Source organism: Cupressus sempervirens, chromosome 9 (genome assembly GCF_028749045.1).
Source record: "Cupressus sempervirens isolate cs-2001-9-10 chromosome 9, ASM2874904v1, whole genome shotgun sequence".
Taxonomy (NCBI): Eukaryota; Viridiplantae; Streptophyta; class Pinopsida; order Cupressales; family Cupressaceae; genus Cupressus; species Cupressus sempervirens.
This window is the reverse complement of record NC_143126.1, coordinates 761,637,664-761,664,169: the sequence shown is the minus strand read 5'-3', so window position 1 is coordinate 761,664,169 and position 26,506 is coordinate 761,637,664. Positions and strand designations below refer to the sequence as shown.

Here is a 26,506-nt window from a genome sequence, read left to right as displayed (position 1 = left end):
CCATTGGTCATAGAGTACGTGGTGAATGTCAAATGAGTTGACATTCAGGAGGTCATTACTCCCAATATCTTTATATTACATTGAAGTAATATACGTTATGTGTTTATCCTCCCTAGCTAAGAGGGAGTGTTGATGTTTGATAGCTTTAGTTGGATAAACTATGAGACTAAAGTGCAGCAATGTGTGTGTGTGTGTGTGTGTGTGTGTGTGTGTGTGTGTGAGAGAGAGAGAGAGAGAAAGAGAGAGAGATTCTATAATTAAATAATCTTCTTATTATATTAATTAGATAATAATGGATAGACATGTCTCTTTGATAATATAAATAAGAGTGGTATCTTTGCGATTGGAAAATATATACCAAAAATGGCAATGCAACTACATTTACAGCAATCTGCATAAAATCAACAATGATTGAGTGTGATCTAAAATATTAATGCAAATAACTTTTACACAGCTGAATCCTAAAACTAAGCATGATTATCGTCTCTGAATGTACAAACAATTTCCAAGGTGTAGGCTAAAATTACAAGTTGACACATGAACAGGTTAAGATAAAGATTATCTCATGAATTTTCTAACATTATTACTTTTGTTTGCTAATATCATCATCTTGATTTTCAATTGAAGAGACTAAAGGCCGGAAGCAGATAGGTAGCTTTGTAAGGCCATTCACACTAGCTCTCAAGATTAGATTAATCAGGATAAACCATTTTCTTGGTCACCCCGCCATCAACTACAAATTCCTGCCCTGTAATAAATCCAGATCGTTTCTCATCAGACAAGAACAAGCATATTTCAGCAATGTCTTGCGGTATTCCTACCCTTCCAACTGGATGCCATTTATGATCCTTGAGTCTCAATGCTACCTCACCAGCAGGATCAGTATTTATCCAACCAGGCAACACAGCATTCACACGCACCCTTCCTGCTAAGGTTATTGCCTGCAATGAAGTTTCAAGAAACATAATTAAACAAATATAAAACTGGTTTGAACAAGTATGATTAAAGCTTTTGTGAAAAAATCTTATTCATAACAAAGTCAAGTTCTACATTTCTTAATATGATATAACATATGCTTTCTTACATCATCTAGGTTTAAATGTTGTGATATATGATGATTTGATATGTACAAAAACATCTTTATAGGCAACTTGATCTATATATGATAAAATATCTAAACCTACATGATACTCTCATCTCAAATTTTTCACAATAAAACATATGCTTGCTTACATCATGTTGATGAATATTGGACTGCTGATTTCCATCCTACTGTCATAACACCTTTGGGATGTTATACAAATGAGAACAATACTAATTCCACCTTTAGGAATTTCTAGCAGCAGGCAGTGAGGATCGCTCCAAAACTGCAAAACTGTATCCAATAGAGGGATCTCCCATTACTTACCACATCCTTAGTAGCTATAACCTATAGTGTTGAAGCCAAAAATATTGCTTTGAGCAACATTTATTGGCTGTTCTCTCCATTGTGTTGGCAAGTTTGAAAGTAACTGCTCACCAATTATAAATTGTTATTTCCTCACGGATTATATGGACTTCATTTTTAGTAGAGGATAAATTCCCGATTTCTCATTGAAAGAGAGTTTCTTGATTCAGTTTGGTTATACGTGAAATTGCTTGAAAACATAGTAGTAAAACTTCCACTTGGAAATTACTTGGAAAATCCATTAGTCCAAAAATTCAGAAAACAACAAAAACTCAGACTAACATGGCAATTTTATTGCACATTTTTTAATACATAAAGTTTAAAAAGAAATTCTTCGAAAAAAATACATATCACAAGATTTGTTTAACATATTAGTATATTACTGATCTCTATCATATATAAATCAAGATTAGAGTTTAATGCATATCATAGTGAAAAAAATGAGTTCAACCTCTAAATGAATTACGCTTTTTCCACCAAAAATATCATATGTAGAAGTTGCCTTATCTAAAGAGGTTTTAGAGAGTTTATGATGATTTTTTTAGCAAACATAGCATCAATTTTTTTTTAAATTATTGGTGAGCTTAATGTAACTCAACAGGTCATTTGGTTCACCAGTACTCAGTTTTCAAGTACTCTGCAAGCTTTTCTACTAGGCTTGATAACTTTTTTAAAAGAGTAGTTTGGCTACTTCAGAAAAAAAATTGTCACTCGCCATAAAAAATCTTTATTAATAATTTGTACAAGCGTACTCTATTCTTAATAGCCAAGTATCTCACAATGGGTGCAGTCCCCTTCATTAAAGGCACGTGGAGATCAAATCCAGCCATAACCACATCCTGTAGAATTCAAAATCATGCTGGACTCTTTCATCACAGCTTTCTCAGCGGGTGGGACTGCATCTTTATGGGCACCGTGATCTATATTTTATTTTAGGTTCATACTTCTACAACTGAATGAAGGAAAGGAAAAAACAGTTGCATGTTAGGATACCTAACAGTAGAGAAATGAATTCTCAGCAGGTGGACTGCATCTTTATGAGAAACTTGATCTATATTTTCATACTACCACAATTGTATGAAGGAAAGGAAACAAACAGTTGCATGTTTCACTTCATTGAATACCTAACAGTAGAGAAATGAATAAATGAAACTTCACAAGGAACTACTGCAGTCTTTTGTAGTCTAAGTGTATCACAATGAACAAAACATTATCAAATTGGGAATAATGTTTATTTCATGTCTTTTATTGTTTTTCTTGGTCCCTCATGATGGTATTTTTATTTATTTAATAGTATTTTATAAATATTCTACTATAGTGCTGTACCTGTCTTTCCAACACATTCCATATAATTACTTCTCCTTCTTCCATCCATTTCGAATAATGTGCATAAGGTGCCACAAGATTGCAGTTCCAACAAGTGAAGAAAGTAGTTCTCACAAAGAGCCCACCATGGTTTCTATTTCTCAAGGACATGGTTAGGGTTGAATTTGATCCTTAAGTGGCTTTGACCACACCCATTGAGGCTTTAAACCTGAATCTGTAAAGAAATGTTGGCCAAACCTAAGAAAAATCAACTTCAAACATATGCAAATGAAGTGACAAATCGATGTGAGTTTGTTTCTAACAAATGACACTTAAACTATGTGGACACATCGCCCCCAAAAAACACCACGATTTTCAGATGCGGGGACTTGGGGGAAACATCCCCTTCTTGCACTATCATCACCGTCAAGATGTCTGTGACGACTGGACATCCCTGCGACTCCCAAGAGTCCCCTGATCTTCCCAAGGACATGTAGGAGTCTTAGTGGCCCCAAGTTAGAAACTCCAACCCTGAACAAAAAATGGTTAATTTTTTGTAAAAATGACTTTCATAATGAAATTTTGTGAGGTTTCGGAGACCTGATTTATGCCCCCAAGCCCACAAAGGATTCTACTCCCTTACCCTATTGGGGGCTCTACCTCTAGGACCCTTCCATAGGCACTACCAGTTGAGACCACTAGGGGCTCTTCCCCAACCCCCCCACAACAGGCATTGCCTATTGACCTCTTTTGAGGCTCTGCCCCAAACCGCCACAAGGGGCACTACTTTTGATGCAAAATCTCCCACCCACCATTCTTATTGTTAATGCAACCCTTGCCATGTTTTTTTTCACTTATTAGTTTAAACTTTTAGACTTCACTTGGTTTGCAGAAGTTTCAATTGCAATTCTTCTACTTATTCTTTTTGCGCTCCCAAAGTTCCAAAACTCTACCAATCATTGTTAATGTTCTAATTTCAATGCAATCATTGTCATCTTTTTAATGTATTAGTGTAAACTTTACAGAGTGTGGCCAAGTTTCATTTATAGCTCTTATACTAATACCTTAACACATTTTTATAACTAATTTTTCAAGTAGTATATGTATTTCCACCCCTTGCTTGCCCCAGAGTTAAGTCCTTGATTCCCCATGATGGAGCCCTAATTTTTGCAAACAATTAGGGTCTTCATTTGAAAAAATAATTTTGGACATTTGCTAGAACATTGAAAGTAATGATGGTTTTCTTTAAAAAAACGGCAAATGTTCAAAGATGCAGCAATAACAATGGGGTGTTTGAGTTGACATTGAGTAGTTGAGTTGCTGGTGGTTTGTAACTTTGTGGCATCACTCATGTTGCTGCATTGACCTGTAAAACGAAGGTGCTTAGTTCCTGCACATGGACTATGATTTGATTTATATTGTGATATGATAAATTCCTTCACCTTCTGTGTGTGTTTGAAGCTCTGTCACTCTTATTTCAGATTGAAAACTGCTTTTAAAGACTGATATTATTATTCCCTGGGTGCCAACATATTCAGTTGGGTCAAACAATAAATGTTAGCTGGGACAGAACACGAGGTGAATGATAATATTTCTGAAGCACTGTAATACAACTTTCAGACTGTAATCAGCATAAAGATACCCAGAAGCTACCTCTGCAGCAACCATTTCAGTCAAACTGAAGAAGTTAGTTCTAGAACAGTTTGCCATTCTCCTTCATCTGAATGCATATATCTAAATGATCATTGGAGCTTGGCATTATAAACCTGTAAAACAACTTCGAACAACCAATGAGGGATGCAAAGTGTTTTTTGACATATTGCCTAAACAGTATATCATTGGAAATGATAGAGAGGTGCAGAACAATTAGTAACAACACGGGTGACCTTTTGTACTTACAATTGTACCAAAGCCTTTGTTTGATCATTTGAGCCCTGTGGGGGACAATTTTTGAATCTCTAAATTGTAGTGAACTTTTGGAGCCCATGGAAAAATAAGTGTCAATATTCCTGGGATGTATCAAAGAGGTATGGCAGCAGCCCCTAAAAGTTCAAATAACTAAACAAGGTCTACAGCTCATCATCGAAAGATTGAAAAAACACGTGGAACATTATTTTGCATATGAAGAACATCTAAAAATGCATAGACTTTTTAACCTTTCTTTGGAGTCAATTTCTATAAGGCTAGAAGAGACATGAGCATGGGGTATTGGTTTATCCATCTAGGAAACAACCACGGGAATTATCATATCTGGATCTCATTCTGTCTGCTGATTGGAACATGAAGCAATGATACGGCAATTCTGTATAGGGAAGATACGTGAATGACAGTGAAGCGTAAGAAATTGAAGTAATTGTTCCAGCGTTCCAAACTACCCGATCAGAGGAACATTACATAGCATGATTTTACAATTTTCTGGAAGCCACACACAATCTAAAACCTCTAGCGGTTTCAACAACACAGATTTTATCATATATCAAATCTGGAATTTCGGGTCACCCTATTCAATTGATTTCATTTTAAAATTTCTCCTATATTGTGCGATCCTATCTTTGAGTTCAGAACACACACTGGAATTACGTTTTGGTGTTAGCATTCAGTTCAAAGGCCTCCGAAAAATGAAGGAATCGCTTGCTTTTTAGGCTGTCAGTTTCAGAATAAGATTTGTGGAGAATCGTTCAAACTTTCCAAGAACAACCAATCAGCATATTTCAGAAGACAAATCACTTGCCTCCAGAAACGTTGAAATCTCCTACTGGAATTCTTAAGTTGGCAAGAGGAAGCGGTGAAATAAAATATTCTGGGCTAGTGATTGCAATCAGCAGATACAGAAATACAGATAATTATTGTGAAAGATAGTGATGAGTATAATGGTTGACAAAAAGGAGAGATGCCTTAGCTGACTGCAATTAAAGAGGAACCTTGCAAAAAAATTTGGTTTCAAATGTCTGTGAGTGATGCGATGCTTTCTATGCCAGCTAAGGTCTGTTTTGGGTTTATATTTTCATCTCACAATAATGGGCGTTCAATTCCAACCTCCAGGCAATGATTGAAAGTGTGAAGAAAGAGGTGGAAAGAGTTAGCATGATATCATTGCCAGATAATGATTTGATAATTGCAGAAGAAATATTACAAGAAGTATTAAAAAGGATATTCAGATCTTGTAAGGACGGATAAGGAGTATAAGACATGGCTTTTCAGTGTAAAAGTATATATTATATTTTAATAATAAATAAAAGTCCTTTTGGGTTTTTGTTTATCTAAAATGCAGAAATTAAAATTATGATTGGATTCATCCTTTATGATCAATAAGAGGATAACTGAATTATTCTGTCAAAGTTTTTGTATTGGGTAACTTCCACATTCTGTGTACGTTGTGAATTATACATACGTTTCCTTGTCTCTAGCTAATTGAACTTCCCACCTAAGAAGTTAATTCCTTTTGGCTAGCATAGAATTGCATGTTGAATTTATCTCTTGAGAGCACAGGAGCAATTGATGATATTTAATAAATATTGTCTCATAAAGTTGTACGTAATAAATCTTGTTGTAACTGACTCTATTGCCCAAATAAGCAGTCACTGGTTTTTTAAAATCATTGAAATATAGTCATTGGATTTTTAATTGAAGTCGTAAATCTATATAATTCCTTCTTGCAAGATCTAATCAATTATTGATAACCCTATGTAAATATTCAACCATTTCAAGCAATCACATAACTTTATATTGATCGAGTTCAAGAACCTTGACAGCCTACGAACCCATGAAGCTTAATTTCGCTATAGAAATGCTTTGAACCAAGTTAATCAGGTTTAAAGTAAAGGCTCACCCACCTAGGGGTACAAAAGCCTCAAGTGCAGGGGAATTTGAATTATATCTGTTTGTTGGCTAGAACTGATTGGATAATCGTACAAGAGAAATGGCAAACCTCTTGGATTTCCAATCTATCATTTTGGGAACCAACACCCCCATCCCTAAAATTTGTCCCTATCCTAAAACTCCATGGAACTAACACAAATGTTATAGAAAATCTTTCAAAATACTGCAAAATATCATTTACAGTCTCCTCTTTGAGACAGATGTTGTGCTCACAGAGGATTCTTCGCGTGTGGCTTGATATAAACAACTCCTTCATGGTATCATAGCTCCATAACTTCAACAATGATAAAAAGGTTTGAATTCTAGATCTAGACCAAAAACACATTTTCAGAAAAAGCCAATAACCCCCAACAAAATGAATCATAAAAAGTTACATCCTCTTACAATGCTCTTATACAAAGGAAAACAATCTGTAAATCTCTTCCATTTAACTCGCATGAATCAGAAACTGGAGTTTAAAGATATCTTCCTTGTCAGACATTTTTATCAAAATGATGCACATGGATTAAATGAGTGAAGCAAGAAATCATATAGTTGAATTAATTAGTAATGAAATTTATTTCTTTTCTATTAATCTTTTTGATAAGACAAAGATAAATTTTAATCCAAAACAAGTGATGAAGGATGATGACAGATTATGCAGTGGTTTGAATTTCACTAGAACAGCTAGTTAGGCAAAGCCGGTATATAATACCATGATCAAAAACAAAGTATTACAGGATCAGAACCGGGTATTCAATAGAGGAAAGAATCAGTGTTTACTTTTTTGGGGGGCCTGGGGCCACCCAATTTCACGTGCATCATGTAAGGCATGGATGCTTGGTTTGCTCCTCTAGAGATAGTTGGAATCTCATTATGCCCACAAGGGGCATATGTCCCCAATTAGAGCCACTGATGGAGCATAATTTTATGCAAAAAACTACGGCTTTCATTTAAGAAATCATTTTGGAGGAGATTGTATATATGCATGCAAAACAAACTACCGTGTGATGCTACTGTTGACAATTGGCTAATATTGACATGTAATTGTTGTCATCTATGGCAACACACGATGTACACGCTAACAAGAAACTTCGGAAATAAGGATACTTAGTGTTTGGTAATCAAAAAATTGTCGAAGTATAGAATTTGGCTTACAGCAATGTATTGTTTTGTTTATAACATGTTGCTGATGTCATATTATGACTAGCGAAGTTACATGGAGATAGTATACATGTTGGTGATGACATGTATAACCTCAGAAGTTAGTACAGACTTTACAAAATAGAGATAATCATGTTTTGATGAAGCAAGACAGCGGAATTGAAGGAGAGAATTGTTTTGTTTACAAAACAATTACTTGTCCAATTAGGGCCAACATCCTAGATGTTTACTCTAACTTGGAAAAGTGGTTTGTGGTTTTAGCCGACCTAGCAACAATTTGTGTAAACGCATGGTATTTATGCAAAGGACATTTTGCAATAAGATGTAGAGCTATAGTGTAAATGTGAATTGTGAATTGTAAAGAGCGAACTCTTATGAAAGCAATATATGCGAAGTTTTATATGAGCTATCTGGTGATCAGACATCGAGTTGAAGATCAAAGATCAGTCAAGGAAGAGAGATAACAATAAATTACTTGTTTAAGCAGTGAACTCTTCTTGTAGTTGAAATTGCATGTTTGGGCAATGGGCTCTACTTGCATACTTTGTACCACAACTCCTAATAGGGTTGGAATCTCCTAACAGGGACTCATACTGAATTTACTCATTGACTCCTAACAAGGTCCATCCTCTAACAAGGAACTTATATATCAGTATATTATCTAGTGGGTATCATCCCCACCGGAGTTTTCCCTTGGTTAGGGTTTCCCTAGTCAACAAAATATGGTGTCATGAGTTATCTTTATGCATTACTGTTCAACATTACTTTATTGTTTTTTTATGCATCGTTTAAAGTAAGTAATAATATCCAGTTGGTGACTAAAGTTTGTAGATTATTGATTCAGCCCCCCCCTCCAACCGCCCCCCTTTTCAGTAATTCCTATTTCTAACAATTGGTATCAGAGCCCAACTACTTTGAAGAGGCTTAACAGCTTAAGTAAGATCCCTATGGATATAGAACAGTGGATGAAGAACCTTGAAGAAGCTCTTGAACAAATTGATCTCCTTACTGAACAAAGAGATAAGCTGAAGTACAGATATGAAAACTCCAAAGTATACATTGGGCAATTGAAGGAAAAGATTGAACATCTCAAATCCAAGCCTGAGTCTACTGAATCCGAAACTAGTGATGATGACTATTCAAAGTTAAAGATAGAGTACAAGATCTTGAAGCATGAGTTAAAGATTACAAATCTGAAGTTCCTAGCAAAGCTGAATCTGATTTGAAGACTGAAAATGCAAATCTGAGAGCAAGTTTGGCAAAGAAAACATCTGAGTTTGAATTATTGAAAGATCATGAAGAACTCCATAAGTACAATAATACTATTGTGAAAGGTGAATTGACACAGTGCAAATAGCAACTTGAGAAGCTTTATTCTAGCAAAGAAAAGGTTGATGATTCAATGTCAATACAGAGGCCTACTTATGATAAGACTGGTCTTGGCTATCTAATTAACATGTTTGCGAAGAAACCTAAGATTAGATCAGATCCAAAAGAAAAAGACAAATCTGATGATAAGATTCAATCAAGCGAATCTTCTGAGAAACCTAAAGAAGTTGAGCAAAACAAGGAAGTTGAAATCTTGGATGAACCAAAGCAAGTGGAAACTCCTAAGTAAACTAGGTATGAATTTAGAGGTAAGTGTTTTTTATGTAATGAAATAGGTCATATGAAAAAAGATTGTACTAATAAGTCATTTAATAATTTTAAGGACTTTTATTGTCATAATTGTCATGGTATGGGTCTAATGCAATTGATTGTAGGAAACCTAAGTATGATAATATTAGAAGAAATAGTAGAATGTCTAGAAATACTAAACTTGCAGATAAAAGAAAATCTAATGAAAGGACATCAAGAGAAGGAAGATCTTATGAAGACAAAAGATAGATCATGTGTTATAACTGTAACAACTTAGGACACATTGCTCGAAATTGTCATGCACCTAATGATCAGCAGAATCATAGAAGCAGAGCACCAATATGTCAGTTATGCAACAACTTTGAACATACAGCAAAGTACTACAAAATGGACAGAAACTTCAGAACTAGAAGAAATAATTGAAGAAACTTTGGGAACAGAAGGAATAGAAGGAACATCGGAAATGATAGAAGGAACCATGAAAGGAACTCTGAAACTAACAAAGAGTAACATAGAAACATTATTAGTGAACTTCGAGAAGAACTTAATGAAGCATTTGTGAAAGGAGTAGATATCTCAAAAGAAAAGTTAGATGATGATGAGACGAGAAGATCGAAGTCAGTTGTCGAGTTTGATTCAATTAAGTTGAATTAAGTTTGTTCACAGCATTAAAATTTAAGAACTTCATTTAGAAGCCAAATTAGAGGTAGCAAAGTTGGGAAAAGGTGTATCTAGTTATGTTTAGATGATACCTAAGCTCGCTTGTAATTTGGAGCTCATCTAAACAAGTTATGAAGGAATTCAAACTTATTGGTATTACAGTAAAGGTTGATTCTGTAACAAAATATGAAAAGAATGTTTTTGCAAAGAATTTCATGATGCGAAATCTTGAGAATGTTTGTCATGATGAAAGGAGGCTATAGTAAACCTCGAGTAACATCTGAAGATCGAATAGATGATTCTAAACAATTATTTGAGTACAGAACGTAATTGACAGCTTTTTCGTTTTCGCTAAGTACGCAATTAATGCAAGTTCAAGTTGATGGGATAAATGGAGTACAGAATTGATTTTCACTTCATTGCGAACACATCCAAAGCGAAGAGCATTCTGAAGCGATTTCAAAGCAAGCCCTATTTTTGAAAAGAGGTATTTTATCGTTTTTTCCACAAATTTGTTCGGTAAAAGTTCATAATTGATAGAATCATGGATTTGTCAGTAGTACAGTGTTGAGAACAAAAACAAACCTAAGTTAAAGATTGTTTCCATAAAACCTACCAAAGGAAACCCTAACTCAGCATTGGCTATCACTCCAAACAACATAATTTATCTTGAAGACATAGGAAGTTATTTAAATAGCAAGTTTGAGTCGATTGGTGGTTGTATATGAGCAATGTTAGTATGCTAATAGAAACTAAATTTAAATAAAGCTTCTACAAACTAAACAAAATTCATAAACTTCAAGATAGACTAAGATGAACTCTCAATTGAGAATATGAGCCATTAATGGACTCTCTCAATGAGAAGCTCTCTTGTTGAGTGGCTTTGTCTAAATGGATAGGATGTATGCTCAATATGCTTCCAAAGGCTTCAATGGATGATTGTGGATTTTTGGTGTGGATAGATGGCTTTAGTATGGATTTGGCTCTCAAAATAGCATTATAACTTTACTTCATGGATTGTGTTAAAATGGCTTGGGAGAGGATTCCTTAAATAGGCAAAGGGCTTGAGGGATCAAGGGCTAGGATGCAAGGATGGGAAAAATCTCATGGAGGGCTTAGATTGCATGAGAGGAGAGCACATGGATTGTGCTTCCTTACAACCAATCAAGGAGTGACACATGTCACATGGTGAGAGGATGGAGGAAAGGGCAAGGATGAGTCAACAAAGGAGGCTCAAGAGATAAAATCTTCATAAAGACCCTCATAATGACTTGTAAGAGCAATAAAAGGGCTTGTAAGAGTCATTTATGACCTAGTGGACTTCATAAAGTTTTATGGTTGAGATATTTTGAGGGTGATGAGAGCAAATTCGACTTGGACTTGATTAGGAAGGTTTTAAGCTTGCTTAGGCTTGTGCAAATGATTAGAGGATGGATTAGGATGGTTTAGGATTAGCTTAGGGATAGGCAAGTGGATGGCATTTAATGAGGGTGGGTGAAGGAGGAGATATTTGTTAACTTTGGCTTGGGTTAGGAAGTTTTAACTCATGTTTAGGGAATGTGACAAGGTTAGGAAGGGATTAGGATTAGGTTTAAAGACATCTTCTAGAAGAGTCTAGACTTTGGATGAGGATAAAGACTTTCTAGAATAGTCTAGAATTTCCTAGGATGAGGATGAAGACTTTCTAAAAGAGTCTAGAACTTCTTAGGATGAGGATAAATTAGATTTTTAAGAAATAAATAAAGTTTTATTTATTTCAAGGGTTTGGGTTGAGGAGATATTTATTATAACTTTTTTAATAAACATGAGGATTAATATTTAATCTTAATTAAATATTTTGAATTGGGATTAGGGGTAGGAAATGATGGGATTAGCCTTTAATCAAAATTAAAGAAGGATTAGAAGATTTTGGAAGAGGTTATTGGTCATAAGGAAATTGGCCAAGTTTTGGGAAAAAAATAAATTTTTTATTTATTTTAGGATTTTTGGTCAATTTATTAATTAAATAATTAATAAATAAGGAAATAATGTTTAAATAAGATTTAAACATTTTTGGGAGGGATTCCTTAATTAAATATTTTTAATTAAGATAAAAGGATTTAATGGCATAAAAATTAATTAATTAATTAATTAAATAATTAATTAATTAATAAATGATGATGTCATCAGGACTTTTTCAGAAAATAAAAATACTTTATTTTCTAAAGGTTTTTTAGGTGTCTACAGTGGTGAATTCATGAACAAAGATATGGAATTGGTTTTCAACCATGACATGACTATGAAGCCCAGATTTGAACATCTAAGGGAATTAGACTCGTTTAAGTATTATTTCTACTGTGAATTAGACACAGATGAATGGACACAGATTATATTGAGTATGAGTAGGATACATGATGGAAAACTGTGGATGCAAGATAATGTAGTAGACATTTCTGCTAACCTTATTCATGAGGTAACTAGTCTTAGGAAACAAGGCAGTGTAACTGTAGGTAAGAAAATGGTTAAAAAGAAAGTTGAAAGCTATACTAAGGCAGTGTACAATGGTAAGGCTATGCTGATCAGCACCATCAAGCAAGATGATGTAAGATTTCTAAGTAGAATTATTGCTTATTCAGTTTGTGCAAGTTCAAAGATTGATGAACTTTCAACAAGATTCATATATGTAGCATATACGTGTAGAGAAAGAGCAAGTGAATCATAGTGAAATAATAAGAATGCAACTCCTAGAGAACCTAGGAAAGATTAAGAGAACAAAGAATGGTGCGTTTAAATTCCAGTCATTGATCAATCACATATTCTTTCATTTACTTAAGAGATTTCCTTACTTATCAGTCACAGATATAATGAGTAGTGACAGATGCACAACGGAGAAAATTACAGAGGTATGCAGAAGGCATCCTACAGACAAAATATTGGACAGTGGCAACCTAATAATGAGAACATTTCAGAATGAAATGAAACAAAGATTTAGAATTGCACCAGCAATTGTGGACAAATTCAAGGAAGACATTTGTATTCTAGTTGATACAGATCATACATATATTCAAGCAATGGAACCTCGGGAAACATTTCTAGATCACTAGAGCTATGAATTGAATGACGATGTTGCAGTTTATATTGATTTGTTAATGAATTCAGACAGAGACAAAGCTGAATATAGATTTGGCACATATGATGAGATCACATAGCAAGCTCATCAAGCAACCTTAGAGCAGGCATCACACAAGAAGGTTGAATCTATAATGAAAAAGGCACTATTAGAAGCCGAAATGATATAGAGTGAATCTGAGGCTATAAGATAGATAATGAAGCACGGCATACTGAACATACAACCTTTGTCAATATTAGTTGTTGAGACATCTTCGGAACAGAGCATTCTGTATGCAGCAGTGTCCGATGTTCAACCCAATGAACCAAAGAGAAAGTCTGAAAGATAAGTGGAAGCAGTGTCCACAAAGACAAAGAGAGTCATATAGCTGGCCACAGGACCAAGAAAGAGATAGAAAACATTGTTGACAATTGACTCTAGTGATGAAGAAGATGAGGAACAAGAAACTAAACAAGTTGAAAAGGTGACTCCACCTAAGCAAACAGCAGGCAAAGCTTGACAACCTTGGAAGCCGAAGATTGAAAAGATCAATACAACTATTGCAAATGAAGGTAATTTTGTTCAGATGAACAAGTTTTAGATTTGTACAACAATTTTGAGAAAGATCAGATAGATATACCTACTACGAGATATACTGTATCAAATAATCTGAAATTGAAAAACCTTGAGAGCATTATAAACCAGAAAGTCTATGAGAGACTCATTAAGAAGAAGGCTCCTACAAGGGAAGAAGACCTTGAACTTTGGAAGTCTATGCTCAGAACCATTTGCAAGACTGATGATGAAGATGAAATTAAAAGACTGTTGAATAATCTCGCACTATATTTGAGGAATAAATTGAGACCATTTTTATTTATGATTGGTGAAAAGGATAAGTTAAGAAATGAGATTGCAGCAGCAATCAGTCAAATGTTGACAGAGGCAGCATCTCCTCCAGCTCCTAGAACCTCGGAAGTGTCAGTAAGTGGTGACACTATGTAGATTGATCAAACCAATGTTACCATTAACATTGATGATACCAATCCATTTGGTGGTTCCGAACCAAATGAACCAGACACTGAGGATATTGAGGATAAGTTGAGACAGATTGAGGAAGAAAAGGGGCTACTGGAAGAAGAAAAGAAGAAAATAGAGGGAGCTAAGCAAAAATTGCTTGAGGAAGATAAGAAAAGAAAGGAAGATGAAGAAAAGAGAAGAATTGCAAATGAAGAGAAGAAAAAGAAAACCGAGGAAGATGAAAAGAAAAGATTGGAAGAGACGAGAGAAAGAGAGAAAAAGGAAAAGAAAGAAGAAGAGAAAAGAACAAAAGAAGCAGCAAAGAAACAGAGGGTGGATGAGACTAAACCATCTAGTTCATCCACTCCACTCTCTCTTGCCAGTTTGGCTACTGATGATGATGATCAAACTGATCTGATCTCATCCCTATCCAAACTTATACAAAAGAATAAAACAGAGAAAAGTTTGCAAAAAACATTAATGGAAGTGACTGACAGACTACACAGTACATTGGCAGTTCAGCACATTGAAAGAACACAAGCTGTGATAAAATCTTTTGATGAAGAGTTTACAAATTTGTTGAATGTTGCAGAGGCAAAAGCACAAATTTCCCATGATGCTAACTTGTTTAGCACCATCTGTCAAGATATCAAGAATGACTTAGATAATCTTGATACTTGTATTAAAGAACTTCGGAAATGCCAACAAGAAGGGAAAACTTTGTATATTTAAGCGTACTCCGTCATACAAGCTGACTAAAGTCATTGATAGTCAGATAGAGGCAAAGATAAGTGAGCTAGAGGCTTTATCTAGCAAGATCCAGCATCCATCTTGCAAAGTAGATATTTTGAAGCTCAAGTTGCTAATATACATAGTGATATCAGTAGGCTAGAACTTCGGAAAGAACAGATTTTGAAGAAGACATCTGATTTCAGAGAATCTATTGTTCTAGAATTATCTTTCATTGAGAAACACTTAGAGGAATGTGTCAAAGCCAAGGACACATATTCAAACTTTTTGTATTCAGATATTAATGCAGTTGAGATTGAATCATATGCCTTATGTGCAATTCTCACCTCAACTGAGTCTACCAAGGAAACATGGAGCAAAGATATGGACAGTCTGAAGGCTATTTTTGATGATTGTATGAAGATATATCAGCATAAGGACAGCAGTTTTGACAGTTTTTGGACAAAATCGTGACATTTTGATCTTTGTCATTGATGTCAAAGGGGGAGAGATTGTATACATGTCAAAAAGGGGAGAGATACAATGTGAATAAAAGTAGTAAAGTATATTGAAAGGAGAATATATTTAAAGTTGAATAAGTTGTAATAGATGTAATGTTTATATGTTGTTTATGTTAAGTTTTTGTCACTTAGCCAATTTTCCCTATTTTGTTGCCATTAATGCCAAAGGGGGAGATTGTTGACAATTGGCTATTAGTGATATGTAATTGTTGTCATTTATAGCAACACAGGATGTACATGCTGACAAGAAACTTTGAAAATAAAGATACTTAGTGTTTGGTAATCAGAAAATTGTCTAAGTATAGAATTTGGCTTACAACAGTGTAATGTTTTGTTTATAACATGTTGTTGACGTCATATTATGACTAGCAAAGTTACATGGAGATAGTATACATGTTGGTGATGACATGTATAACCTCGGAAGTCAGTATGGATTGTACGGAATAGAGATAATCATGTTTTGATGAAGCAGGACAGCGGAATTGAAGGAAAAAATTGTTTTGTTTACAAAACAATTACTTGTACAATTAGGGCCAACATCCTAGATGTTTACTCTAACTTGGAAAAGTGGTTTGTGGTCTTAGTCGACCCAGCAGCAATTTGTATAAAGGCATGGTATTTATGCAAAAGACATTTTGCGATAAGATGTAGAGCTATTGTGTAAATGTGAATTGCGAATTGTAAAGAGCGAACTCTTGTGAAAGCAATATATGCGAAGTTTTATATGAGCTATTTGATGATCCGAGATCAAGTTGAAGATCAAAGATCAATCAAGGAAGAGAGATAACAGTAAATTACTTGTTTGAGCAGTGAACTATTCTTGTAGTTAAAATTGCATGTTTGGGCAGTGGGCTCTTCTTGCATACATTGTACCACAACTCCTAACAAAGATTCAAAGTCTCCTAACAAGGACTCCTTATACTAAATTTTCTCATTGACTCCTAATAGGGTCCATCCTCTAACAAGGAACTTATATATCAATATATTATCTAGTGGGTATCATCCCCACCGGAGTTTTCGCTTGGCCAGGGTTTCCCGAGTTTACAAAAAATGGTGTTATGAGTTATCTTTGTGCACTACTGTTCAGCATTACTTTATTGCTTTGTTATTCATGGTTTAAATTAAGTAATAATATCCAGTTGGCAACTAAAGTTTGTAGATTACTAATTCCCCCCTGCCTCCGCCTCTCAGTAATCCCTATTTCTAACAGCTACATCCTAGGAGAGTAAGGGACATTAGGGCCATGGAATGTCCTATTCTACAAAAGCACACATAGCCAAAGGAATATCTTACTATACCACATAACATAGATACATGTGTTGTAAAATTGAAGAGTATGCCACAGCAATCCATGCCAATACTATATTGTGTCATGTCTCTGTTATACTGATTGGCATTGCTGCTATAGTAATAAAGTATTAATGAATATCAAATATATAAAATTAAGTTCCATAGACCAACAGAAAGCAACTGTCAAGAACTAGATATGGTGTTCAATAAGAAAATTGAATACATACCTTCCTATGTCACAAAAATCCCTTTGGACATCACAATTATGCTCATGTTTTTGTAATATGGTTATTCAGTCATGGAGATAACAATAAAGTCAGTCATCAATTAAAATTGAAGTTATTGACTCTCCAGTTTTAGTTGTCTATGTCCAAAATCATTTTCAGTGGATATACTAATAATGGAGATGATTGTTCTTAGGGTACAAATGCCTGGGAGTATTTATAGGATTCAAATAGTTTTGATAGGTGATGTATATAGAACAAGTTCAGTAAAATCAATGGGTAAAAGATGATAAGGGCAGTACTGTGTTTGGCATACAAATGATTAATCATACCATGAACAGAGAGCAGTTTTGATACAAAGGTTCCTCATACATTGATCTATATCATCCTTCCAACGAAAAGAAATGGTCAAAGAATCTGATATTCTTGAATACAAAGATGTTCAAGTTGCAGCAAAGAAATGCTCAGAATCAATGGTGGAAAGATTGGAGCTTATAGTGTGAACAAGCATTACATTACCTCAAGCTTTCCAAAGCAACGATGAGCAAAGTGGTGGAGACTTACAAACCAGATAATATATGCACAAGGCTGGATGGAATCAACATTGAGGTTGGAAATGGACAATTTGAGAAGTCAGGCACTCGAATTTGTAGTCTAATAATAGCATCATCATCGATGCGCTGAAAAAGAAAAGCATCAATCGATTTTCCATTCGAAGAAAATATAGACCGAGGATTTGCAGACATACTTGCAGTTGTTTATTGATTTTATGGACAAATCATAATTTTTTATGCTAATCTTGAGATTGAATTTTTGTAGAATGACATTCCCACCAATTTGTAGAGGTGAACAAATGCATGCGTAGTTCTACAGTCAGCAATGTCAATAGGCAGTAGATATAAAAAATAGAATAAAAACAACCATGCACCAGTAATAATAAAAGGAGCCATTGTGGCATCAATAACAGCCATGGTGCAAGGAGGAGCCCTATATAGCAATAGCGATACCAAACTCCAGTCAACAGGTAGATACAGAACGAAATTCATGTGCCCTTGGAAGACGTAGCGATCATGAGGATTTTGGTCTATGTGATGTGCGATAGGAGCATCACCAATACAAGCAACAGAGAATTCAATCTTCAAATTGCTTGGAATCCATGAGATGGGAGTGCACAAGTGATCGCTATGCAGAGACATAGATGACAGGACTATTTATTGCATGGGTGATTCACCGCTTAAGTGACCCATCTCATATGCTTGGTCATACAATTGTATAGTCTGTAGGAAGTTATATTTGATTATGAAATTATATATTCATTTTCGTTAGTAAGTAGTTGAGATTAGGTGTCGTGAAGGGATGTATCCATTCCTTACGCATGTTTTCATAGTTTATAAATATATGATTCAAATCAAGTGTGAGGACAACACATATACAATTTCATATTCCTACAAATTTTTACATATCCAAGTTATATACTATGATGCACTTATGATATATTATATTCTCTGATTGGCAAAAAAATGAATTATCAAGCAAAGCCCATGGATTGAATTATTGGGTGAATTTTGTGCAATCCAGATAGATTCGCAATAGATGGATCATCTGTAAGGAATGTCTTTATTGTGATTTTATTTCTGGCATAATTATTTTAAATTTCAAAGTTGAAATATTACTAAGTTGTGTTATTTATAATTATTTTTTAAATTCTATAAATATTTTAATGTTTGGACAAGTGAATTGGGTAATTGTTGCATTTTAAACTTGATAAATATAGATATTGTGAAATATTTAATTGTTCCGTATTTATGTCTAGTTTGTCTCCATATCACACGAGTTAAAGTGCATCCTAGACTAGTTTAAAATTGTGTTTATATAATTGATCTATCGCGTCTGAATTGTTAAAATTGTTTATAGTTTAAACACATTGAACTTTATAAAGTTGTACGTTTCAACTTATAATATTGACTATGATTGCCCATTTAATTAAGCACTAGTCTTTATATTACTCTTGAATCATAATCCATATGCTGGCAACTGTTTCATTTCTTTCCATTGAGAAATTAATACATTCATTTGTTGTGTTCATTCTTTATTTAAAACATTATCACATTTATTTATTTATTTATTCATAATTTTCAAGTTTAAAGTTTTTCTATAATTCTTGTTGTTTGAAAAACTTTCCATACATTTGCATTCTAATCAATCTTCTTTAAGCGTCTTGGATTTAAGGTTTTTGTCCAGGATCAAGTGCACCCGCCTTGGCCTTGCAGAGCTAGAGCGCAGGGGATTTGGATCGCATCGATCAATCTCGTCAAGTGGCCTTAACCGATTGGATATCCCAACATCAACCAAGCAAGGCTCATAGGATTCCAATCTGCGGTTTTGGGAACCAACATGTCCTTTGCTCACAAATACAAAGGAGGTTGCCACCATTTTATCAAAACATTTTGCTACTTCTAACACCCTACTTGGATCTACAAAATGGTCATGACCAAGAAATCATCCAACCTGATGTTTGGTAACAAAGTTATCCCTCTAAGATCAGCTTTTGAAACTTGAAACCATGATTTTTTGAAAAAATTGCCTGACCCTTTAATCCTTGTGTACAAACCGTTGCCCTAAAAATTCTAAGAGTGATCTAGAACAATTGCAAACCCATGACTTGTTGAAAAAGTGGCCAAACCCTGAAACTAAAGTTTACATCTTTTGGAAAGAAAATAGTAAAAGAAAAACCTACACCTGAGAATCCATAGTTTTTTAGGACAAAATTATGCAAAACTAAGAAATCTATTTTTTGAGGATAAAATCAGAAAACTCAAGCATGGTTTTTGAGGAGAAAATTTGAAAATCCAAGACATGGATCAAAACACAAAACTAATTTTTTTTAGGAGAAATGGTAAAACGAGTTTACAAAACAAGTTTTGAGACAAAAAATCACACAAAACTTAAAATAATTTTTTATGAACAAAAATTTATAAGCCAACCCAAAAAAAATTAGATAATTTTTTTATTAAAAACCACTGATGTTTAAAGGATAAAAATTATAAAACTCATCACAAAGCCCTTCATGCACCAAAACACGAGAGCAACCAAATGTTATCGTGCAGTAAAACAAGGAAGCTCTTTACACGAGAAACAACACATGCAAGCAACATGCAACCCACAAAAAGTACATCCAAGTATATGTAAGGGCATGTAACCAGCAAAATCTGCAAACTTTTTCTCAAACCAAGATTCGCACGACCAAGGCCCTTGACCAAGCTTTGCAATTTTATGCAAAACATATCTTTAAATCCACCAATGAATTTGCAAAGTCACTTTTCATAAAAAACAATCAAAATAATTATGGAATCAATTCCTCAACAAAAAGGGCTACAAATTTTTAATTTAAAAATTCACCAAATCTTAAAGAAGCTCATCAACCCTCTCTAATACAATGTTCCTTATAAAGAGAAATGACGAAAAAAGTTTCTGAAACAACTAACAAAGAAATTAGAAGCTACCTAATAGTCTAAATTTAAGTTGTCGGTCCAGGTTTGGTTCCAAGTTCGAAGTTCAAGAACTGGTTCGCAAGTTTTTCCAAATTTTGGAAAGGGGTTTGGGTTTGTTAGTACCAAAACATGTAAATTATATATGTGAAGCATGAGTTTAAATTAGACAGTAGAATAGTAGCATAGACGCATTTAAACAACAAAAACAGTTAAACTTGTAATCATAGTGATCATACCATCATATAGTTTAAACAAATTCAACATCAAAGACTCAAAACATTAAAAACATCAAGTTCAAATATCATTGTTTCACGTTCATTGTTCAATTAATAAAATGAAAAACAGAAAAAACTATTAATATTCTAAGTTCTTCCATCTTCTTCTTATTCTTCTTCTTATTCTTATCCGGTATTACTTGAGTTGAGGCCAATGGGATCAGTAGCTGAAGCAACAATGGTATTGACACCAAAGTCATCAAAATCATCCATTGTAAGCCGAGCAATGGAAGCATTCAAGTCTACAATCTCTGCACCCATATCCCACTTCTTTGTCTCCCCTTCTTTGTATTCTTCACTCTTGTGCAAAAGAAAGCAAAAGTTGTTATACACAAATACGAAGTTCTCTATTTTTTTTTATTGCAACCTATTGGGCTTCACAGGTGGATGAAAGAATAGGAATTCCAATTTCTTTTTGATGCAAAAGACCTAGTACCTTATGAAGACAACACAAGGTAAACAATAAAAAAAGAATTAATTCAATCTTATAAAAAAATTAAAATCACTTTCTAGTCCTGATTCTTTTGAAGATAAAGTGAGCTAATTTGTTTTAAATAAAACAAACTTGTGAAATAATTTTGATTGCAAGGGGCTGCAATGTTCAGAATCTTTTGCCATAGAGGTACCACCAACTATGAGCATCCTTCTTGAACGGATCACAAAGAGCATTGTTACTTCAATCTTTAGCATTCACAAACCCTATGAACTCATCCATGGTTACATCTCTCATATCATCATCAAGAAATAGTATTTTAAATGTTGCATGGTACTTGTCAGACACTTCATTATCTCTATATGTTGGCAACCTTCCTGGTAGACTACAATATTGAGAGCTATAGTATTTGGGCATCTAGGCATAGGCAAGAAAATGTAGTGGAGTGGTCATTTTGTTTCATCTTTCAACAATAAATGCTTGCACTTTTTTGAAAAAGGTCTCTTGCGGATCTTGCTCCTCAATTTGCTCGATCTTCTCATCCATTGAGTCTATTGCCATCATAGATCTCTCCAAGGCAAGGCCTATCAATGTCAGTGTACCTAAGCATGCTCATAATGGGCTTGGTGATCTTAAGGAGATATTCCACACATTCCCACCATGAATAGGCCAATACCCTATTATTATTTTGTTTTCCGTATCAGTGTTCTTTTGCTTCCATACACCCCAATTGTGACTGATTACCATACCTTGAAGTGCATCTTTCACTTGCACAAGTCATCTCAAGACGATTATATGTGATGCAAAATGGGTCTCAACAACTTGCAATATAAATTAGAGCAAAAAACAACTACTATTAGAAACATATTTTAGAAAAGCATATAAATTTCTCATGCTAAATATGAAAAATCAGAAATTGTCAAATATTAAAATTAAATTACTATTCATCAAAAAAAAAATTAAATTACTAACTTGAGTTCAAGTTTATTTACCTTCAGTAACTCCAATTTTGAGTGGTTTCTGAAAAGAGATTAAGTCATGTGGTGGTTTGTAACAATCATTTGGATATCCTCAGCCTCTTCATACACTATTTTGATCCACTCAATTTGGTTCCCAATCTTCTATAGCATAAGATTGAGTGAATGGACCACACCAAATGTCCAAAAGATATGTTGATATCGCACTTCAACGAACAAACCAACAACTTTACAATTCTTTGTGTTGTTCATTATGACTTGTACAACATTTCTTGCATCCAGTTGTTTAATGGCCTCAATTAGGATATTAGCAATAAATGACTCATCTTTTACTTGGCCCTCATAATCCACAACTTTCAAAGACATTGCCCCTTTAGGAGTCACGACAAGGACATTGATCAAGGGATGGTTCTTGGAATCCTTCCACCCATCTAAAACAATTTTCACCCATGTCCCAACCCATGAGTACCTTATGGGCTTCAATTGATCTTCAATCAGCTGGACCTCTTGATCGAACAAAGTGGTGTGCACTTACTCATACCCGAGGCCACAATACTCTCTTGGAGCTTCATTAGTACCCCTCAACATGTCCTTCCAAAATGGAAAGCGAACAACATCAAAGGGCATCCCATTTGCATGTAGGCATCTTCCCACCTTAATGTTAGCAATTTCCCAACTCCTATTTTGAAAAGTAGTTTGTAATGGTCCCTTTCTATTGTGTCTAAGGGGTACAGATTCACTCAATGTCTATTGTGGTACTAAAAATGGGGTGGTATTGTACTATAACATCTAAGGGGGTTGCAAACCCTTTGCTCTTTTACTTTTACTTTTACTTTTATTGCTCCGAAGTTTTGTTGCCCTACATCCTTCTCCCTCCTGCTACCTCATGCTCTTTAATATAATTTAACACAATTTCATTCGATATAGGTGCACCATTTTTGCCAAGGCATTTCTTGACTCCTCTTCCAGTGTATCGAGACAAATAACCTAGCACACGATATTTAGAACTATTTCTTTCTAAACCACAACCCCGACATCTCCACCGATACACACCACCTCTTGGAAGGGGTCTTATAATGTCTACATATTTCTATAGAGGAGAATCAGAGTTGGGACTCTTTGTTCAGTATTGGCTACTGATGAAGAGTTAGATGTCATTCCTTTTCCTATGGCAAGAAATCAGATACATGTTCATAATTTATATGCAAGAAAATGACAATATTTTATAAAAAGGAAAAAGATCATATGAAGATTTCATGAAATACAAGGCAGGAGAATCTCCAAAGGCGATGTCCTAGCCCCCAACAAATAACCACACATCAAAAACACAACACGAGATACAAGACCTGATACCAAACTCAATCCTTTATTCATAGAACAACAAATTGCATGCAATGTATAGGGCTGTAAGGCTTTTCTGATTACGACCATAAACAAAGCAAATAATTGTTCTGCAAGATCCCTCGAGATCCAACCCAAACCCTAGCTAGTCCATATCAGTAACACAACATCACTTTGGTAGAGACCTCTACTAAGATTTAAACTTGTGCTCTCAAGCCACCAAGCAATCTCCTTGTTTCCCAAGGTGCAACTACTAGCTCTTCTCAACTTCACTCCTCTTAGCTACTCCATGTTGGGTGAAATGATTCCAGACTCCACAAGACCCTCTACGTATATCCAATTAAGCCACAAGTCGGCCTAGCAATTAAAAATTAAATAAACCCTTACATTAAATGCATATTTGATACCACAAGTCGGCCTATAATAGATATTAAATACCAAATGTCTTAGAAGGCTTATAACACCATTAAATACACCTAGGAAAAATAACTAAGACCCAAATAGGTCCATACAAACTTCCACAATTGCTCCACGTCACGATTACATGCTACGTGCATTAAACGCACCAAGTTGGTTGATCATATCAGCAAGAACTCCATTCGGCAAAGCAAATGGTTGAGCGTCAACAAATACCACCAAGCATGACCATGCTCCCATAAGCATTGTCGAGTTCCTCACATGTTGAACAACATAGTACATATCAAGCAACAGTATATGTCATGCTCCTTCAGCAACCAAGCTTCTCGGCCAACACTATACCCAGTAACGTCCGAGCACCACTTCTTTGGTAACCGAGTCCTCAACTCCAAAGCCAAAATCCCTCCCAACATGCAAAATTGCCAACTACCCTAGGATGCTTCTGCATTAGATACCCCAAGGGCGAAAAGAGGTTCTTAGAAGTTGGAAGAACATCTTCTGGATTCAACACATAAATCCTAAACTGGCTCTTCAATACATATCCTCTAAGTTCTCAACTTGCACACTTTTTCCCTTGTTCCACTTCTGCCAATCGGTTCCAACAATAGACAACTGCTTGCTCTACTTCTTCACATCCATCCTCGTTGTTCCCCAAGTTTCTTCCCATGCCAATCTCTAAACCTCTCAAAATTCTTCAACTCAACTGAACTACCAACACTTAGGTTCCTCCTACCGAGTTCTTCATTTTGCAAAGGAATCAAGTAATGCTTCTTGCCAACTTTCTCAATAGTAATCACATTCTTGACAAAATCATGCATAGCCCTACAATCATACTACCAAGGTCTACCAAGCAAATATCTGATAACTACTCATGTCCACAATATCACACAATACTTGATTCTTATACTGCCCAATCTGAAAATCAATAAAACATTGCTCCCTCACTTCCAAAGCATGTTCATCTTGTAGCCAACCAATCCTTTAAGGACAAGGATGTCCCATTCTCTTCAAACCAAGTGTATCATCTTAAAATAGAAGCACTTCCATGTTAAGATTGTTTAGCCCTCTGAGTAAGTGGTTTGAGGTCATGTCAAGCGCCTTGAATGGGTCTTTGACTTGGATCTAACTTTTTCCCCTATTATGCCCCCTTTTCCATTTTCTTTCTGCATTTTTTTGGCATTTTGGACTGAAATCCATAGATTCTTGAGTTTTGGGTCAAGGAGGACCTCAAGATCAAGGACGACCTTTTAGGTGGTCGACCTCGACCCTAACCTAGGTTAGGGTCGACCTTGACTCTGACCCAAGGTCTAAATTTCAAAGTTCCATGATTTTCGAGTGTCGGGTTTTAGAAAGAGTTGTTTTTCCGCTTTCGGGTCGGCTGTTTCGAGTTTCAAAATGGTACACTTTTAAATTACATTTAATCTAAAGTCCATTTCTAGGCGTTAGGGTTAACTGGGATTTAATGCTCCCATTTCGGCCTTCTCTAGAAGTTTGTGCCCTAGATCTCTATTTAAGGAAGTCTCCTCTTCGCATTTTCTCTAACAAGAACAAGGCATAAGGAGATGACACGAAGTTATACTCTTTCATGATCAAGCATTCAAGCATTATTGAGTTCAAGCAAGCATCCATCTTCAAGCGTTCAATTCATCAAGGAGATCCATTAGTAGCCATTGAAGGATTCAAGCTATATGGAGCCCTCTTGTTGAAGATTCATCTATTTCCATTCAAGCCTCTTACTAATTCAAGATCCATTCAAGATTGGTGTTGAAGATCTAAGACCATTGATTTGAGACATCCTACATACATTTCTACATTCATTTGGAGCATCCATACTTGTGGATTCAAGGATTTGAATCCTCCACAAGGATTTCAACATAAGCAAGGTGAATAGTTTCATTTACTTTGTTTATTCATATTACAATTTCAATTCGATTTCAAGGTTGATTCCAAACTAGGGTTTGACTAAGGAAAACCCCCCATCCAACAAACAAAACCATTTTTCTTTGAGGTACAAGTGTAGAACAACGAATATAAGTGCAGATTTGGATACCCTTTTCATCGAACTTAAACAGAAATTTCATCGGAGTAGTGCAGGTCAACTTTTTGGGGCACAATTGTGCCCCGCTATCTGGGTCAAGATCGACCTACCTCAGAAAAGAAAAAGACTTTTGAGTTTTGTAGAACTCACAGTTTCGGTTCAGGCTCGCTGAAATCAACAGTTTTTGAGATCGTTTGACAGGGTTTTCAGCCGATTCTTTTTCGGACGTAAGTACCTTTTATTTCTTCATTTCAATATTAATATCCTATATTTACATGCCATCTCATAATAATATATATGTGTAAAATATGGGCTTAGGATCTCTTTCATGTGCATTATTGTAAACCCTATTCATCAACCACATTTTATCCTATACATTTTGGTGAACCCGACACGCTTATCCCCTCTCTTTTGTGTAATTAGATTGCCTATTGTGTTTTTGGTGTTAGATTTCTTTTATGCTTTTGCATTTATATTTTAAAAAATTCAAAAAAATTACAAAATTTATTTTAAAATATAAAAAAACATTTACATTGCTTTGTCAAATTAGATGCTCTTATTGTGTTTGTGGTGTTTCATTTCCTTTTCAACCT

General features: G+C 35.0%; 1 protein-coding gene across 1 annotated transcript in view; it reads right to left on the bottom strand.

The window, feature by feature from the left end:
• Positions 1–392: 392 nt before the first annotated feature.
• LOC149540903 (uncharacterized) overlaps positions 393–26,506 on the bottom strand; it is a 158,035-nt gene continuing 131,921 nt past the window's right edge. Inside the window, exon 5 of the mRNA XM_089799759.1 lies at positions 393–941. Coding sequence (XP_089655885.1) covers positions 693–941 — 249 coding nt within the window. The 3' untranslated portion in view covers positions 393–692. The remainder of the gene's footprint in view (positions 942–26,506) is intronic.